The 20460-nt window shown below is 43.7% G+C and overlaps 1 protein-coding gene across 1 annotated transcript in view; it reads right to left on the reverse strand.

The window, feature by feature from the left end:
• st6gal2a (ST6 beta-galactosamide alpha-2,6-sialyltranferase 2a) overlaps positions 1 to 20460 on the reverse strand; it is a 69649-nt gene that overhangs the window by 14620 nt on the left and 34569 nt on the right. The window contains exons 2-4 of the mRNA XM_020460942.2: positions 11449 to 12536; positions 6269 to 6366; positions 4637 to 4738 (exon numbers count right to left, since the gene is read on the reverse strand). Coding sequence (XP_020316531.1) covers positions 4637 to 4738; positions 6269 to 6366; positions 11449 to 12442 — 1194 coding nt within the window. The 5' untranslated portion in view covers positions 12443 to 12536. The remainder of the gene's footprint in view (positions 1 to 4636; positions 4739 to 6268; positions 6367 to 11448; positions 12537 to 20460) is intronic.

Here is a 20460-nt window from a genome sequence, read left to right on the forward strand (position 1 = left end):
CCAGGAATACGACCTTCCCTAGGCAGATCCTTAGTTCAAACGATCCAAGGAATTTGAACTGATTTCAGGGTCTGACCCAAAACAACGTCTCCGCAGAAGAGGTAGACGGAGTGGCCTTCTGGTCAGACTTCGGAGGCACGCACACCACCCACCGCTTCCGAGTATATTACTTGCTAACGCCCAGTCTCTAGATAACAAGGTAGATGAAATTAGAGCAAGGGTTGCTTTCCAGAGAGACATCTGGGATTGTCACATCCAAATATAACAGTGTAGTTATTCTCTCCGCAAGGCAATCAAACAATCGAAATGTCAGCATAAGGACAAAGTGGAGTCGCAATTCAACGGCTCAGATACGAGACGTATGTGGCAGGGTCTACAGACAATCAGGGATTACAAAAAGAAAACCAACCAAAAGAAAATTGCCCGCTCTGAGGATAGCACAGTGCCACCGTCACGGCCTGCTAACAAGGACTACGTGAGTAAGACATGGCCGATGTGAGTAAGACATTTAAACGTGTCCTCAACGTCAACATTGAAGAGGTGACTCCGGGATGCTGGCCTTCTTGGCAGAGTTGCAAAGAAAAAGCCATATCTCAGACTAGCCAATAAAAATGTAAGATTAAGATGGGCAAAAGAACACAGACACTGGACAGAGGAACTCTGAGCATCCCGGAGTCGCCTCTTCACTGTTGAAGTTGAAACTGGTGTTTTGCGGGTACTATTTAATGAAGCTGCCAGTTGAGGACTTGTGAGGCATTGGTTTCTCAAACTAGACAGTCTAATTGTACTTGTCCTCTTGCTCAGTTGTGCACCGGGGCCTCCCACTCCTCTTTCTATTCTGATTAGAGCCAGTGAAGGGAGTAGTACACAGCGTTGTATGAGAGCTTCAGTTTCTTGGCAATTTCTCGCATTGAATAGCCTTAATTTCTCAGAACAAGAATAGACTGACGAGTTTCAGAAGAAATCATACCCACAAATGCTGATGCTCCAGATACTCAACTAGTCTAAAGAAAGGCAGCTTTATTGCTTCTTTAATAAAAACAACCGTTTTCAGCTGTGCTAACATAATTGCAAAAGGGTTTTCTATTGGCTGATTTTTAATGGAATATCTACATAGGCGTACAGTTGCCCATTATCAGCAACCATCACTCCTGTGTTCCAATGGCACGTTGTGTTAGCTAATACAAGTTTATCATTTTAAAAGGCTATCAATTAGCCCAATTTGGAGCAGGGTGAAAAAACTATTGTTACGAGGACTTTAGTGGTGTGAATACATGTTTAAACAAATTGTGGGCTGATAAGTGTTCATTAAATTAAGAAGGGCTGAGTGGTGAATGGCAGGCAGCTCTCAGAGACAGAGAGAAGGAGAGAGACAGCACAGCGATGGAGAGAGACTGGGTCAGCAAGTTAACAGCTTGACGTCTGGGCTCTACTGAGGTAAAACTATTAAACACACACACTGCCTTGTAGGTAGTGTGTGTAGATCTGTGTTTTGCAACATTTCAGGCAACACCTGCTAACCGTCTCCACTTATGTTCCCACCTGTTTAATTAAACAGCGTATTAGGCTAACAGCCATTGTAGAAATGTATTCACCAGAGAGAGAGAGGGGGGGGGGAGAGAGAGATAGAGGAGAGAGAGAGGGGGGAGAGAGAGAGAGAGAGAGAGAGAGAGGGGGGGAGGAGAGAGAGAGGGGGGAGAGAGAGAGAGAGAGAGAGGAGAGAGAGAGGGGGGGAGAGAGAGAGGGGGGGGGGGGGGAGAGAGAGAGAGAGAGAGAGAGAGAGAGAGAGAGAGAGAGAGAGAGAGAGAGAGAGCATGTCTCCTGAAGTGATGACATAACAAACAAGAGCTAAGGACTAAATAATTCGAATCTATTAGAAAAGAGAGGAGAGTGGAGAAATGGGGGGGGGGGGGTGATTAACCTGCTGGACCCAGGAGTCCCATGAAGTCTATTAATCAGTGATTCACAATAATCATCATAGCCTTGTCCTTTACCCCAGGACGTATTACTGAGCATGCACCTCAGCTCAGAGAGAGGTAGGGATAAAGTGAGGGGGGGTACATGAAGAAAGAGGAGGATCAGACAGAGAGGCTGATTTGTCCTGCGGCATAATAATCATGGAATAAAGAGAGGAGGTGACAGGAGGAGGGGGAAATGAGGAAAGGGAGACAGAGAAGGAGGGGAGAGACAAAGAAGGAGGGGAGAGAGAAAGAGAAGGTAGGGAGAGAGAAGGAGGGGAGAGGGAAAGAGAAGGAGGGGAGAGAGAAAGAAGGAGGGGAGAGAGAAGGAGGGTAGGGAAAGGGAGGGGAGAGAGAGAAGGGGGAAACCTAAAACTAGCAGCCTTATGACTGTCAACATACATGTAGGTGGCGATAAAGAAGAACCCGTGATTGCTTCGATCATGTGGATTGGGATATGTTCCGCACTGCGTCAAACAACAACAGAAATACGCTGATTCGGTGAGCGAGTTTATTAGCAAGTGCATCAGCGATGTCGTACCCACAGAAACTATTAAAACATTCCCAAACCAGAAACCGTGGATTGATGGCAGCATTCGCACGAAACTGAAAGTGCGAACCACTGCTTTCAACCAGGGCAAGATGACCCGAAACATAACCGAATATAAACAGTGTAGCTATTCCCTCCGCAAGGCAATCAAACAAGCTAAGCGTCAGTATAGAGACAAAGTAGAGTCGCAATTCAACGGCTCAGACACAAGAGGTATGTGGCAGGGCCTACAGTCAAATATGGATTTCAAAAAGAAAACCAGCCCCGTCGCGGACCAGGATGTCTTTCTCCCAGACAGACTAAACAACTTCTTTGCTCGCTTTGAGGACAATACAGACTCTCCTTCACTGCAGCCGACGTGAGTAAAACATTTAAATGTGTTAACCCTCGCAAGGCTGCAGGCCCAGACGGCATCCCCAGCCGCATCCTCAGAACTGGCTGGTGTGTCCTTATCCCAGTCTGCTGTTCCCACATGCTTCAAGAGGGCCACCATTGTTCCTGTTCCCAAGAAAGCTAAGGTAACTGAGCTAAACGACTACCGCCCCGTAGCACTCACTTCCGTCATCATGAAGTGCTTTGAGAGACTAGTCAAGGACAATATCACCTCCACCCTACCCGACATACTAGACCCACTCCAATTTGCTTACCGCCCCAATAGGTCCACAGACAACGCAATCGCAACCACACTGCACACTGCCCTAACCCATCTGGACAAGAGGAATACCTATGTGAGAATGCTGTTCATCGCCTACAGCTCAGCATTTAACACCATAGTACCCTCCAAACTCATCATCAAGCTCGAGACCCTGGGTCTCGACCCCGCCCTGTGCAACTGGGTACTGAACTTCCTGACGGGCCGCCCCCAGGTGGTGAGGGTAGGTAACAACATCTCCACCCCGCTGATCCTCAACACTGGGGCCCCACAGGGGTGCGTTCTGAGCCTTCTCCTGTACTCCCTGGTCACCCACGACTGCGTGGCCATGCACGCCTCCAACTCAATCATCAAGTTTGCAGACGACACTACAGTGGTAGGCTTGATTACCAACGATGACGAGACGGCCTACAGGGAGTAGGTGAGGGCCCTCGGAGCGTGGTGTTAGGAAAATAACCTCACACTCAACTTCAACTAAAACAAAGGAGATGATCGTGGGCTTCAGGAAACAGCAGTGGGAGCACCCCCCTATCCACATCGACGGGACAGTAGTGGAGAGGGTAGTAAGTTTTAAGTTCCTCGGCGTACACATCACGGACAAACTGAATTGGTCCACCCACACAGACAGCGTGGTGAAGAAGGCGCAGCAGCGCCTCTTCAACCTCAGGAGGCTGGAGAAATTTGGTTTGTCACCAAAAGCAATCACAAACTTCTACAGATGCACAATCGAGAGCATCCTATCGGGCTGTATCACCGCCTGGTATGGCAACTGCTCCGTCCACAACCGTAAGGCTCTCCAGAGGGTAGTGAGGTCTGTACAACGCATCACTACCTGCCCTCCAGGACACCTACAGCACCCGATGTCACAGGAAGGTCAAAAAGATTATCAAGGACAACAACCACCCGTGCCACTGCCTGTTCACCCCGCTACCATCCAGAAGGCGAGGTCAGTACAGGTGCATCAAAGCAGGGACCGAGAGACTGAAAAACAGCTTCTATCTCAAGGCCATCAGACTGTTAAACAGCCACTTTAATCATGCAAAAATTGATGTAAAAATGTATCACTAGCAACTTTAAATAATGCCACTTTTATGTTTACATTCCCTACATTACTCATCTCATATGTATATACTGTACTCTATACCATCTACTGCATCTTGCCTATGCCGTACTGTACATTCACTCATTCATATATTTTTATGTACATATTCTTCATCCCTTTACACTTGTGTGTATAAGGTAGTTGTTGTGGAATTGTTAGGTTAGATAATTCATTGGTTATTTCTGCATTGTCAGATCTATAAGCACAATCATTTCGCTACACTCGCATTAACATCTGCTAACCATGTGTATGTGACCAATAACATTTGATTTGATTTGATCGTAACCTTGGCCCCTCCTCCACCCATTCAACAGGACTTTGGGGCTCTGTTGGGTGATGTTCTTTACATATTGCCTTCTAGATGCCACACACACCTTGTGTAGGTTGACAGCATACGGAGCAGGGTCCCAGGCCACCAGAGTCACGTTCTTATACAGGGAGCTGGTGTTGAAGCGGTGATCAGGATTGGCCAGGATCTGTTAAGGGGAGGAGTCAAAGTTGACACAGGAAACTAGATGCAGCATTGCAGTGCCCATACAAATGGAATAGAAACTGAAATCTGGAAACTGACTATAGGTCTATAACCCCTAACCTGTAGAGTAATATAATATTAACTCTAGGTCTATAACCCCTAACCTGTAGAGTAATATAATATTAACTCTAGGTCTATAACCCCTAACCTGTAGAGTAATATAATATTAACTCTAGGTCTATAACCCCTAACCTGTAGAGTAATATAATATTAACTCTAGGTCTATAACCCCTAACCTGTAGAGTAATATAATATTAACTCTAGGTCTATAACCCCTAACCTGTAGAGTAATATAATATTAACTCTAGGTCTATAACCCCTAACCTGTAGAGTAATATAATATTAACTCTAGGTCTAATACCCCTAACCTGTAGAGTAATATAATATTAACTCTAGGTCTATAACCCCTAACCTGTAGAGTAATATAATATTAACTCTAGGTCTATAACCCCTAACCTGTAGAGTAATATAATATTAACTCTAGGTCTATAACCCCTAACCTGTAGAGTAATATAATATTAACTCTAGGTCTATAACCCCTAACCTGTAGAGTAATATAATATTAACTCAAGGTCTATAACCCCTAACCTGTAGAGTAATATAATATTAACTCTAGGTCTATAACCCCTAACCTGTAGAGTAATATAATATTAACTCTAGGTCTATAACCCCTAACCTGTAGAGTAATATAATATTAACTCTAGGTCTATAACCCCTAACCTATAGAGTAATATAATATTAACTCTAGGTCTATAACCCCTAACCTGTAGAGTAATATAATATTAACTCTAGGTCTATAACCCCTAACCTGTAGAGTAATATAATATTAACTCCTGCATAACTATGTAATATAGTAATATAGTAATATAGTAGCTACATCAAATGTTAATTTTGTCTCTGGAACAGGAGAGAAGAAATTGGATTTCTTTCTTTCAGCATCTCTTGAGAGAATGGGAATGTGCGGTTAGGAACTCAATCACATAAAACTGACAGTATTTCAAACACATAAATGCATCCAAGTCGAACTGAAATCTCATCAGAAATATGTTTGATCGTTTTCACAGTGTTTCATTTCTTTACAACCGGTCAAACTGATGTCATTTGTAAATGGGAAGAATGGTATGTTTTCTCCCTGGCCCCTAAATATCCTCGCTGCACGAGAGAAGCAGAAATGAAAGAGAAAACTGGACGATTTCTGACATTCTGGTGAGCAGCGCTTTGTTTAGTCTTCTAGAGCAAGAAGTTATGACCGAAGAGAAGCTTCATGTATCTTATTATAGACGAGTTGACAAATAGCCTACCAAATGTCAGAAATTATAACTAGAAAAATCTCAATTGGGCTTAAATCATTTTATAATAAGCACCCCATGTGAAAAATCCTTCCTTCATCCCTGACTGACACACACACACACACACACACACACACACACACACACACACACACACACACACACACACACACACACACACACACCTGCGAGTTAATGATGCGGATGGTGGTCTTGTTCCCCACGTCCCTCTCATAGCCCTCTGTAGGTGCTGTGTTGAACCGCAGAACTGCATCATGGGAATCTGGGGGTTAGGCAAAGACAACATAAGTCAATTTAATGTCACTGAACAAAGAAAATCAAATGTCACTCAACTAAGAAAATCAAATGCCACTCAGCTAAGAAAATCAAATGCCACTCAGCTAGGAAAATCAAATGCCACTCAGCTAGGAAAATCAAATGCCACTCAGCTAAGAAAATCAAATGCCACTCAGCTAGGAAAATCAAATGCCACTCAGCTAGGAAAATCAAATGCCACTCAGCTAAGAAAATCAAATGCCACTCAGCTAGGAAAATCAAATGCCACTCAGCTAGGAAAATCAAATGCCACTCAGCTAGGAAAATCAAGCATCATTCAATTTAGACAATCAAGTGTCATTAAACTAAGTCAAAGAGAAATATGGAAGGCCAATCAATCAAGTGCTCATAAAGGACCAGCTCCTAGATGGCATCCAACAGTCTGTCTTCTGTTTACTCTGGTCAAATACTATGATTTAGTTGGTCCAGACGGTTTACTCTGGTCAAATACTATGATTTAGCTGGTCCAGACTGGTCACTCTGGTCAAATACTATGATATAGCTGGTCCAGACGGTTTACTCTTGTCAAATACTATGATTTAGCAGGTTAAGGTGGTGGCTCAGGGGAATTAGAACAAACAGGATTCACACACACACACACACACACACACACACACACACACGTTAACCTACGGCTCAAACAGACAAAGAGGGTTATATCCACAAAGAGCACAACATAGAGAGAAAGAGAGCGTGAGAGAGAGAGCATGAGTACCTGCATCTTATTTACCTCCTGAGACACTGCAGTTAAGCTGAAGCACTTCACTAGCAAGTCTCCCTGGCCTGAAAGAAGTGACCTCCCTCCCTCCATCCATAGAGACAGAAAAAGCCCTCTGCTTTCAGCCATGGTCAAAACACTTGAGCGGAATGACTGGTAAGCGTGAATAGCCATTTGACATGAACAATCCGGTACATGAACGATCTGGTGCAGGATTCAGCTCTGTTATTTGTACATGACAGTATCACTACTCATAGACACAGAAAGAGCGCAGCCTTGTGGTCAACGTGTGTAACTGAAGGGACTTTGACAGGCACTGGTCTGCTCTTCCAGTATCAACTGTATGACCCATCATCAATCACCACCAGGAAACAACATTTTCAGGCTGAACCTAGTCTAGTCTAGAGGCTATAAACAGGCTAGTACACAGCATAGAGACAGGGAGTGTGTCCTACTGGCCTGCACACACATGAACGGACACAGATACACACATAGGCCTCCACGCACGCACACACAGTTATGATTGATGGTCATGGCTAAACTCAGCCACTTTTAATCAGTCTCTCTCCGCTGGTCGAGCAGTCCATTGTGACTTCAGCAGGGCTACATGACACTAGGATGAACGATCATGTATAGTTGAGCTGACACTTCAAAGGATGGGCTTCCACAGCAAAGCTATCCTCCACTTCCTCAATGACACCAGTAAAACATGTGGAAGCTATTGGCATTCAGTAGATCAACACTTAGCTTAACCCCTGTGGACAGACTCCAAGTTCTCACTGACATTCAAAGAGTAGGTTTTGGTCTCCATGCCTCTAGCTCGTACGGCCCATTTCTTTGTCCCAGGACTATACCTGATAGAGTAATGTTACTGCATACACAGTCTTCATCTCAAAAGGTACTTCTTAGATTTCAAATAAACAGCCACGTACAAGCCACATGGTCATGGCTCTAAGAGTGACTAAGGTAAGTGATAGCCAAGGAATGGGGGTCTATTTGGAATTCGGAAGGACGGTGTGTGATAGGGGGTGGAGGTGGAAAGATGTGGAGGGAGAGAGCGGTGAGGTGGTGAAAGGACTTGAACATAAAAGGCCGTTGAGGGTGTTATTCAGTCAATTCACAACATGGTGGCAGCAAAACAGTACAGATGACAACAGATTCAAAAGACCTCTCACTTTACGGACTATAATCCCAAACACACGCTCACATGCTTGTACACAGACACACACACGCTTGTACACACACATACACACACACACACAGCCATGAAGGAAGGAAAGGATGGGAAGACAGGAAGGCATTTCCACCTCAGGAGTTCAGAAACACCTACTGGGACTATAAGGTTCTATCTAGATTTTGGTCAAAATGTAGTTATTGACATAGCCTTATTCCGTTCAGTGTTCTCTACCTAAATAGTATTATAAATACCATAATTCATGTTGTTAAGTTGAAAAGAATAAGATTATTTTTTTAAATAGCTGACACTGTTCAAACCAATGTTCTGAACTTTAAAGTCAACTATCTCAGAATTTTCTTTTAGCAGATAGAACCTTATAGTTCCAAGCTCTGAATTTGGCGTAACTAAGTGTGATCAATGTGGTTTTATTTCCTGTTCGCCAATCTATACAGTTAATTAAACTAGATTTGTCTCTTCTAACCTCACAGAGGTTCAATACTGAATGAGTTTATTATGTGGCTCATCACAAAGGCCTTTATCATGCAGGAGTTCCCCCTAGGCCGGTCGGATGGTTGTTTGGTCAGTCGGTTGGTGAGTGGCCGTTGTTGCTTCTAGATGTTTCCACTTCACAATAACAGCACTTACAGTTGGCGGGGGCAGCTCTAGTAGGGTAGACATTTGACAAACTGACTTGTTGGAAAGGTGGGATATTTTAATCTCTGTCACATATGGAACTGCTCGCATTAGGACCGCAGTTTAGAACTGGATATTTTCAGTGAATTGCATTTGGGAAAATATTTGAAAATAAGTTTTATTAGCAGCTTCATTACAGGAGTTGCATGTTCAATAAAGCCTTTTGACTGTGAGTCAATAGGCTTGCCATTGTTGAATGTTTCCATTAACCTTTTGTGACTAGGGGGCAGTATTTTCATTTTTAGAAAAATAACGTTCCCGTAGTAAACGGGATATTTTGTCAGGACAAAATGCTAGAATATGCATATAATTGACAGCTTAGGATAGAAAACACTCTAACGTTTCCAAAACTGTAAAAATATTGTCTGTGAGTATAACAGAACTGATATTGCAGGCGAAAGCCTGAGAAAAATACAATCCGGAAGTGCCTCATGTTTTGAAAGCGCTGCGTTCCAATGCGTCCCTATTGAGCAGTGAATGGGCTATCAACCAGATTACTTTTTCTCCGTATTCCCCAAGGTGTCTACAGCATTGTGACATAGTTTTACGCATTTATGTTGAAGAATACCCGTAAGCGGCTACATTGCGCAACTGGTCACCTGATGGCTCCCAGAGTGATTCTCGAGTAAAATACAGAGGTAGCCATTATTCCAATCGGTCCTACTGAAAAAACAATCGTCCCGGTGGATATATTATCGAATAGATATTTGAAAAACACCTTGAGGATTGATTATAAACAACGTTTGCCATGTTTCTGTCGATATTATGGAGCTAATTTTGAATATTTTTCGGCGTTTTCGTGACTGCAATTTCCGGGGGATTTCTCAGCCAAACGTGAAGAACAAACGGAGCTATTTCCCCTACAATAATAATATTTTTGGAAAAAAGGAACATTGGCTATCTAACAGGGAGTCTCGTGAGTGAAAATATCCGAAGCTCATCAAAGGTAAACAATTTAATTTGATTGCTTTTCTGATTTCCGTGACCAAGTTACCTGCTGCTAGCTGGACAAAATGCTATGCTAGGCTATCGATAAACTTACACAAAATTCTTGTCTAGCTTTGGCTGTAAAGCATATTTTGAAATTCTGAGATGACAGGGTGATTAACAAAAGGCTAAGCTGTGTCTCGATATGTTTCACTTGTGATTTTCATGAATAGGAATATTTTCTAGGAATATTTATGTCCGTTGCGTTATGCTAATTAGTGTCAGTCGATGATTACGCTCCCTCATGCGGGATGGGGAGTCACTAGCTCTTAATGAAAAATGTCCTGTCCTTGTAAGCATGCATAGTATCAAAGAGGAAAAGGCAAAGCGAGAGGTTACACTCTCGCCAAAATCTGTCCTAAATAAGTCCAATGCGTTTCTATGGGCTTATTTTCGGCCTTCTCGCCTTGGGCCGGCTTCCATTGTAATGGCGGAAACATAAGCATCTCGTCATTATATACAGATCTCTGATAGTATTTAATGTTGGTCATGTCATTTTACTTTTTGAAAAAAATAATACAGTTTGTTGACTGGTTAATGAGGGTCAGTTAGTCTGCAGCAAAATTTACCAACATTTGCATCCCTAATCTACATGGGTGATGTGAACGAACTTGATTTGTTACCAGTTGCTTTTCCTCCCAAAAGTGAGCCATCTGTCCCTGAGTTCACACTCCCCGTACACCATACAGCCTCCAACACAGAGAACAGAACACACAAACACACACAGATAATGCAATGCAGTCGGCCAAAGTATTCTAAAAGTCTATAGAGGATCTCCAAACTAACTCATGAAGACCCTTCTGGGGATCTGATTGGCTTTGAATTACTTATGCCAAAGCCCTTTCAGCCAATCACAGAGATTGTTACTACAGGGTGACAGATGTCTGCTACTCAGTGTGTGAGAGACAGTATAGAGCCCAAGCCAAAACGTCTCTCTCTCTGCTACAATAAACTAATACTATGCTAGAGGCGAATGGGGAAGTCGAGAGAGTGACATGACAATTTGACTTTCCAATCAATGCTGTGGATGTCACGGCGTAAAGAGTCATCATTCTCCCCTCGCGCAGACAGACTGCCACAGAGACAGGGTTGTCACAGAGAAAGTTGATCAGGATCAATGATGTATTTCACACTGACACACAGTCACAGCACAGTCACAACACAGTCACAACACAGTCACAACACAGTCACAACACATAGGGTATTATTCATTAGGGTATTACTTTAAAACATTTTATTTAACCTTTATTTAACTATTGGGTAAAGGGAAAACAGAGTTGTTGTTTTTTAATCTACTGTACCGATAAAAGTTTCCCAGTTCTCTCTTTAAGCCCTTAATCCCATTTAACCTGCATCCCTCCATCACCCTGCCTTCGATCTCTTTCCCTCCCTTCTCTCTCCCCCTCCTCTGCCTCTTTTCCCTCCCCTCCCTGACCCCTCTACCTTCCACTCACCGATCTCCTTCCCCAGGCCTGAGTGCAAAATAGCCCCAGCAGAGGTCACCACAGCACAGCTCCTAAAGCCTCTCTGGCCCCCTTGTCTGTAGAGCTGCTCCAGGGCCAGGCGCGGTACCAAGCGGGCCCACCCCAGTGAAGAGAAAGGCTGCTCAGACCCGTCCAGCGTCCTCAGCCGGGCCTGGTCCTTCAGCTCACACAGTAGTTCCCTGGAGCTCTGAGCAGCTCGCCGGCCTCCTTTATAGGATACATGGTGCTTGTTGGCACCCAGGTAGTCCCGCTTGGCGCGCTGCAGTCGCGGGGACAGCATCCCAGAGGACACTTTTCCCCGCCAGAGTCGCTGCACCAGTGAGGCAGACTTGGAGGAGTAGTCCTCCTCTAAACCCTCCTCTTCTTTTCCCCGCCACCTCTTGTGGCTTTTGTTCGTCTCTACCCCCTCCTCATCCTCTTCATCCTCACGTGAGGACCGGCGTGTGGTTCGGTTGGGCCCCCGGCCAGCGGTCCAGGCAGGTCTCTCACTGTTTCGAGTTACTGTCTGGTCGGAGTGGGAACCCACGTTCTCCGTGCTAGAGGAGGACCAGGCAGCCAGGGTCTGGGCGTCCAGGTAGTCCTGCTGCTGGCGGCTGCCCCCCTCAGTCTCTTGGCTGGTCCCGTAGCTCAGCTCCAGGCCAGGCTCAGGGGTGGTGGAGGAGGAGCTAGGCTCGGAGTCTGGGTAATTGTTAGGGTCTTGGTAGGGATATTCTGTGGTAAAGGTATTGTAGGTGGGTTCGGGCTGGGAGCCCATGATGGAGCGGTGCTGCTGGTGGGAGGCGCCTTGGATGGAGGCCAGGCGCCGTGTGTCTGGGTGCTGGGAGAGCGAGGAGCTGGCGGAGGTCAGGGGCTCGTTGTGCACAGGGGTATCCAGGAAGTAGGAGAGCAGAGCCAGGAAGAGGAGGGCCCATGCCAACATGCCCACCAACAGCAGCCTCCGCCACTGACGCATACTGGACTTCATCTCCTTAAAATCTCTCACACACCTATAAGCACACCAGGCCAGCTCCAATCAGCAGTCAGAAGCCAGGACACAGCAGAGCGGACAGCTGGAGGGCCTGCAGAGGTGAGAGGTCAAAGGTGACAGTTAGTCTTCACCTTAAGTGGACCTGAATGTTTTGACTTTGATTAAAATAAATTCTGCAAAAGGTGGCTCAACAAGGTATTGACTTTGGGGGGGTGAATAGTTATGCACGATCAAGTTCTGTTTTTTTGTCTTATATGGTGTTTGTTTCACATTTAAAAATATTTTGCATCTTCAAAGTGGTAGGCATGTTGTGTAAATCAAATGTTACAAACCTCCCAAAAATCTATTTTTATTCCCGGTTGTAAAGGCAACAGAATAGGAAAAATGCCAAGGGGGGGTGAATACTTTCACATGCCACTGTACATATTATTTTGACAAATGCCCTTTATAAGTATACAGCCAATGGAATTTTTGTTAATGAGTTTAGCCACCATTGTCCGTTGCCTGCATAAGAGATGGAAAGCTACCTAAATCTTGGCCTCACATTATTACAAAGAGAAATTATAGGAATTTCAATGAGCAACAATTCTTGTCTGATCTGGGAATGTATGAATGGGGGGATTGTGTCAGATATCTCTGACTTGGATCAGGCCCTAAATTGTTTTACTTATTTGCTACACTCTATTGCAGATAAGCATGCTCCGTTCAAGAAACTTAGGGTAAGGGACAGACTATTATGGACTACAAAGGGAAGACCAGCCGCGAGCTTCCCAGTGACACAACGATTCCAGACGTGATAAATGACTTTATGCGCGCTTCGAGGCAAGCAACACTGAGGCATGCATGAGAGCACCAACTGTTCTGGATGACTGTGTGATCATGCTCTTCATACCAGATGAGTAAGACCTTTAAACAGGTCAACATTCACAAGGCCGCAGGGCCAGACAGATTACCAGGACATTTTGCAAGTGTCTTCACTTCACTGCATTGTCGGAACTAGAAGCACAAGCATTTCGCTACTCTCGCATTAACATCTGCTATGTGACAAATAAATTTGATTTGATTTGATTTTTCACTGACATTTTCCACCAGACCCTGACCGAGTCTGTAATACCTACATGTTTCAAGCAGGCCACCATAGTCAATGTGCCCAAGAATGCCATGGTAAACTGCTGAAATGACTATCGACCCGTAGATCTCACGTCTGTAGCAATGAAGCGCTTTGAAAGGCTGGTCATGGCTTACATCAACACCATCATCCCAGAAATCCTAGACCCACTCCAGTTCGCATACCGCCCCAATAGATCCACAGATGACACAATCTCTATTGCACTCCACACTGCCCTTTCCCACCTGGACAAAAGGAACACTTATGTGAGAATGCTGTTCATTGACTACAGCTCAGCTTTCAGCACCATAGTGTGCTCAAAGCTCATCACTAAACTCATCACTAAGCTAAGGACCCTGGGACTAAACACCTCCCTCTGCAACTGGATCCTGGATTTTCTGATGGCCGGCCCCAGGTGGTAAGGGTAGGCAGCAACATCTTCCACGCTGATCCTCAACACAGAGGCCCCTCAGGGGTGCATGCTTAGTCCCCTCCTGTACTCCCTGTTCACCCACAACTGCGTGACCAAGCACAACTCCAACACCATCATTGAGTTTGCCAACAACAATGGTGCTAGGCAACGTCGAGACAGCCGATAGGGAGAAGGTCAGAGACCTGGCCGTGTGGTGCCAGGACAACAACCTCTCCCACAATGTGATTAAGACAAAGGAGATGATCGTGGACTAGAGGAAAAGGAGGGCCAAGCAAACCACCATTCACATCGATGAGACTGTAGTGGAGCAGGTCGAGAGCTCCAACTTTCTTGGTGTCCACATCACCAACAAACTATCATGTTACAAACACACCAATGACAGACAGTCATAAAGAGGGCAAGACAACGCCTATTTGCCCTCAAGAGACTGAAAAGCTTTGGCATGGGTCCTTATATCTTCAAAATGTTCTACAGCTGCACCATCTAGAGCATCTGGTTGCATCACTGCCTGGTATGGCAAATGCTCGGCATCCGCCCGCACGGCACTACAGAGGGTAGTGCATACAGCCCAGTACATCACTGGGGGCAAACTTCCTACCATCCAGAACCTCTATACCAGGCGATGTCAGAAGAAGGCCAACAAAATTGCCAAAGACTCCAGCCACCTTAGTCAAATAGTGTTCTCTCTGCTACTGCACGGCAAGTGGTACCAGAGTGCCAAGTCTATGTCCAAAATGCTCCTTAACAGCTTCTACCCTCAAGCCATAAGACTGCTGAACAGTACTATTTGCATTGACCCCCCTTTTTTACACTGCTGCTGCTACTCGCTGTTTATTTTCTATGCAAAGTCACTTTATTTTATTTAGTAAATATTTTCTTAACTCTTATTTTTCTTAAAACTGCATTGTTGGTTAAGGGCTTTTAAGTAAGCATTTAATAGTAAGCGCTACACCTGTTGTAGTCAGCGCATGTGACAAATAACATTTGATTTGAAAATCTAAATCAATATTCTTCTTGAACTGTGTATCTGAGAATTTTGGGAATCCAGCTGCCTTCTGGAAGGGAGTCAAATCTCTGAAACAAAACTCCACCCCCTCATTACCCCAGCAGGGTATGACAGCCTCTGGTCCCATAACAGATAAGACAGGCGTTCTAGACTATAATTTTACAGATGCATGTTGAAAACGTTTTTGGGAGATGCGATGGATCATTGGGGATCATTCAATTCTCCCTTTCTTTTGTGGTTCAGTGAAATCATCCCATGTGAAGAGTCAACTCATTTAATTAAAGTTCATAACTAAATTGTTTTTTACATTTCTATTAGAAGGATTTAATCATTTGCAATTATGTCTACTTATAAGGTCAAATGTTTATGTTTCTGTCTCCATATGATATGGTAAATATATCCAATGCAAAAACCATCTACAGGAGCGGCGATGGCTAGAGGACCGGTGACGTCGAGCACCGCCCAAACAAGGAGAGGAGCCAACTTTGGCGGGAGTCGTGACAGTCCTTGTAGATCAATCACCTATAAAGGCTGGTCATTAGGGACATTCATTCATAACCGTTGCTTAAATTTGAACTAAATATTAATATACATTATTTTTCAACTTGGAGCACTCCATACATACGTTGTGACGGCCCTGAATTTTTCTGAACCGTCTCAGTGCTTCTCCTTCCAATAGGGTGCTTTCCCTTTAATTACCAATTAAATAGCCAGCATCAGCTGCGCAAAAGTGGTGTTGTGATGGAGACGTGAATGAGGATGTGTTCAACCCTCAGTTCCGAAGCTTCTCTATTCCATTTGTTTTGTTGCCTTTAAACATGTGTTTTGTAATAGAGTTTTACCCAGGATCGGATCCACTCTTTGCGTCCGTGGACTACACCTCTCAGCGGAATGGATTGTCTGACTGACCGACTACAACCTTTTTGTATACGGTATTTCATTTGTTTTGATGTGAGGTATACTGTGATGATTTATGTAGTTAGTTGTAGTTGAGGACTTAGTAAGAGTTTATATGCTTTAAAGTTCTGTGGTAAAATAATTGTTATATTGATTGTATGATTAATACTGGGTTTACACTACACTTGAATGAACGGACAAACATTGCGTGACAAAGGTCACTTGAGTTCCCTGAACTCCTTTACCGGGCTGGACTCTTTTTAGGCCCGAGGTACAGGACATTTCCGGAGGAACCAGAACTCATTGTGTCATATTATTATATATGTGTGTAATCATTTATGTTGGTAATACAACCCACGCAAAAGAATAGTTGTTTTTGAAGTTCTTTCCAATGTTTTAAGGGTTTATGAAAAGTTTATTTCCATCCTGACTTTTACATAAGTCCTTTGTATTGGTGTAGACTTGACGGACCAGATGGGACTCATTCCCTCCCAAACCAAAAGGAGAAACCAATGTTTTCTCTGGGAGGCACAACCTACCTGGCACCCCTATAAATAATAACCTCAAGTCAAAACCGTTACAATGTATAGCAGCCGTTTTAAATCAGACCTGTGAACAAGTATTTTAAATCTGCCTGAAAAAAAAAAATCATTCACCTTTTATGATGGCAATAACGTCCTTATTTGCTGTGTACTTTAGAAGTATTGGAATTAGGCCAATAGTATCTAAAGGAAATGCACTGAACAGAAAGATAAACACAACATCTGAAGTGTTGGTCCCATGTTTTTTGACATGAAATAAAAGATCCCAGAAATGTGCCATACACACAAATCTTATTTCTCTCAAATATTGTTTTACATCCCTGTTAGTGAGCATTTCTCTTTTGCCAAGACAATCCATCCACCTGACAGGTGATGCATAAAATGCGTTTCGGATTGGATTAGCACAGAGCAACATACCTGAAATAGCTAATCTATTTACTGTGCTACTGTGAAGTGGGTCCAGTTAAATGAGAGATGGGACGAATGGTAGCCTATCCTAACTTGTTGTAGGCCTATTGTCACGGCTCCTCCTCTACAGTGCAGGGGCAGTTCCTCCTGCAGGCAGAGGAGGGTCGTTAGTGATTGGAGTCACCTGGGCTCAGGGCATTTAAACTGCTGCTTCACTAATTACGTCTCTCTCTCTCTGCTCCAAGTATGATCCTGTTTTGTTTGTTCCTTTGTAGTTTTACATAGTTTTCACTCAGTCATTCACACACAGATTCATGCATCCCTGCACTTTACATTATGATACTTTCACACCTCATTCCTTTTTCTTTGTTTAAAGTTAATAGTTTTTGGTTTATAATAAAGAACCTTTTTGATTGGCCGATACCTGTTGTTCGTGTCCCCTCATTTTTGCCACAGGCTATGAGCCGGCCTGTGACACTATAGACTATTTTACAAGTATGAAACCAACAGTCAGAAAAGGTGAGGAATTGACCTAAATAAATAATAGGAAATAGATGCCTATTACTAAAACTATTTTACAATGCAAAGATAAAATAAATAGATTTTTGCTCTTCTCACTAATGGCAAATTATTATAGTTAGCTATTTGTTCTTTTGTTATGAATAAGAGTGACATCATATATTCCTGCACACGGCTGATACTAGTCTACTGTTACTTTCTTGCAACGCAAGACTTCAACCACTACTGGTGCAACCAATTACCTTCAGAAGTCACATAATTAGTTAAATAAAGATTATGCAAAGCTGTCAAGACAAAGGATGGTTATTTGAAGAATCTCAAATAATAAATATATTTTGATTTGTTTAACACTTTTTTGGTTACTACATGATTCCATGTGTTATTTCATAGTTTTGATGTCTTCACTATTATTTTATAATGCAGAAAATAGTACAAATTATCCTGGAATGAGTAGGTGTGTCCAAACTATCGTGGTATCCAATTGTTAGTAATTACTATCTTGTCTCATCGCTAAAAATTTCCGTACGGGCTCGGGAGAGACGAAGGTCGAAAGTCATGCGTCCTCTGAAACACAACCCAACCAAGCCGCACTGCTTCTTAACACAGGGCGCCTCCTACCCGGAAGCCAGGTGACCTGGTTAGCGTGCACTGTGCCCGGCCCGCCACAGGAGGCGCTAGTGCGCAATGAGAAAAGGACGCTGATGTTGGGCGATTAGGCCTGGCTCGCAGTCGGCGTTCCAAATCATCCCAAAGGTGTTCGATGGGGTTGAGGTCAGGGCTCTGTGCAAAGCCAGTCAAGTTTTTCCTCCTCCACCAAACCTTATGCATTCGGGCAGGTACCGTTTTCCTTGCATCTGCCAATCCCAGATTTGTCCTTCGGACTGCAATATGGTGATTCATCACTCAAGAGAACACTTTTCCACTGCTCCAGATTCCAATGGCGGCAAGTTTTACACCACTCCAGCCGATGCTTGGCATTCAGATTTTTACACGCTTACACGCTTCAGCACCCCGTTCTATGAGCTTGTGTGGCCTACCAGGAGCTGTTGTTGTTTCCACTTCACAATAACAGCACTTACAGTTGACCGGGACAGCTCTAGCTGGGCAGAAATTTGACGAACTGACTTGTTGGAAAGGTGGCATCCTATGACGGTGCCAGGTTGAAAGTCACTGAGGTCTTCAGGACGGGCCATTCTACTGTCAATGTTTTGTCTATGGAGATCGCATGGCTGTGTGTTTGATTTTATACAGCTGTCAGCAACGGGTGTGGCTGAAATAGCCGAATTAACTCAAATATACTCATTTTGTGTATTTACAAGGACACATTCTGCTGCTAAACCCACTCAAGCATGGTCACACACACAACTTTCACTTCTGCTGTACCACCCCGCCTCACCACATCCCCTCACCCCAGAGCGGGCCAGAGTCCTAGGGTTGTACCTTGCTGGGTGTTATGAAGCCACCATGGTATTCCACCAACCTAACTGCTACAACTCCACACGTCACTGTCTGGCCTGCCAATACTGCTGCAGCACATCACTGCAGTGGACTGATTGACTGACCCTAGCAGTCAGGTCAACTTCACACATACGGAGTAGAACCTACAGAGTAGAACCTACAGAGTAGAACTCTGTCTCTGCTCTAGAAATATTATTATTTTTGGACTGATGAATTTGCTCAATGATTAGCCAGAATCTGTTACTATCGGCAGCCGTGTTGTGTGGAAGATCATGCTGCTACTGCTCTAGCAGGCAAACACAATGAAGGGAAACTGTGAATTACATCGCTGTAAATTATTCCGTTGGAACTTCCACCGACATGCAAAGCACACAATTCCGTCACCGTTGTCAAACACAAATAACTGTGTTTTACCGTATGTGAAGAATGAGAAAGGGGGGAAATAATTGACCAAATTGGGTCACACTTCAAACAAACCAAGGTACAAATGCTTCATAGGGCATTCATGTGCCCTACATAGATGTTTCACAATTCATTTATGAGCAAAGTCATCAAGGGTGATATAAAAGGTCCATAAATGTGGTCTTTACCAAATATTGTATAATCATCAAATAATCATTTTGCCAGCCTTTATATAGTATGATGTATGCTATATATTATGTGTATGAATGATTTCTGAAGCATCTTTTCTGTATATAAGCATGAATATATATAAAGGGTTGTCGTTTGCTACTGTATGAGGAAAACATTTCCAAAAGTCTAACATGGATTACAGCATCTTCTCTGAGTACCAACCCTCCCTCAGCCGTGAGTCTGTGTATCCCACGCTAAGTGGGAAGCGGAAGAGAGATGTGTGGTGGTTTGTAAATGAGTGAAAAGAGAATAATTAAGTCTCAGGAGATTTGGGTTTCTCATTAAAAACACTGACTTCAAGCAGACAGGAAGGAAGGAGAGGAAGAAAGACGAAGAGTGTTGAAGAGTATAATGTATGATTGAGTTCTGTAGTAGAGGGTTAAAGAGAAACCAACATTTGAGAGTAGAGTATAATTAAGCAATATGGCCAATATACCACGGCTAAGGGATGTTCTTTCGCACAACACAACGCGGATCACAAACCCCTGATGTGCCTTATTGATATTAGAAACTGGTTACTAATGTAATTAGAGCAGTACAAATACATGTTTTGTCATACCAGTGGTATACGATCTGATATACCACGGCTGTCAGCCAATCAGCATTCAGAGCTGGAACCACTCAGTTTATAATTCCTTCTACTGTGTATATATATACACACACACAAATGGTACTGTCACGTTCATCATAACGAGGAGACCAAGGCGCAGCGTGATAAGAATACATACTTCTTTTAATGAAGAATAAACACTGTACAAACTATACAAAACAACAAAACAAACGTGAAGCTGACAGGCAACTACACAGACAATAACATACAAAATACTTGTGGTATATGGCTACCTAAATATGGTCCCCAATCAGAGACAACGATAAACAGCTGCCTCTGATTGAGAACCAATCTAGACAAGCATAGACCTATAAACACCTAGCTATACAACAACCCCATGACATACAAAAAACCCTAGACAATGCAAAAACTACACAAACCACCCTGGTCCCACCCTGACC

This window comes from Oncorhynchus kisutch, linkage group LG2 (assembly GCF_002021735.2).
Source record: "Oncorhynchus kisutch isolate 150728-3 linkage group LG2, Okis_V2, whole genome shotgun sequence".
Classification (NCBI taxonomy): Eukaryota; Metazoa; Chordata; class Actinopteri; order Salmoniformes; family Salmonidae; genus Oncorhynchus; species Oncorhynchus kisutch.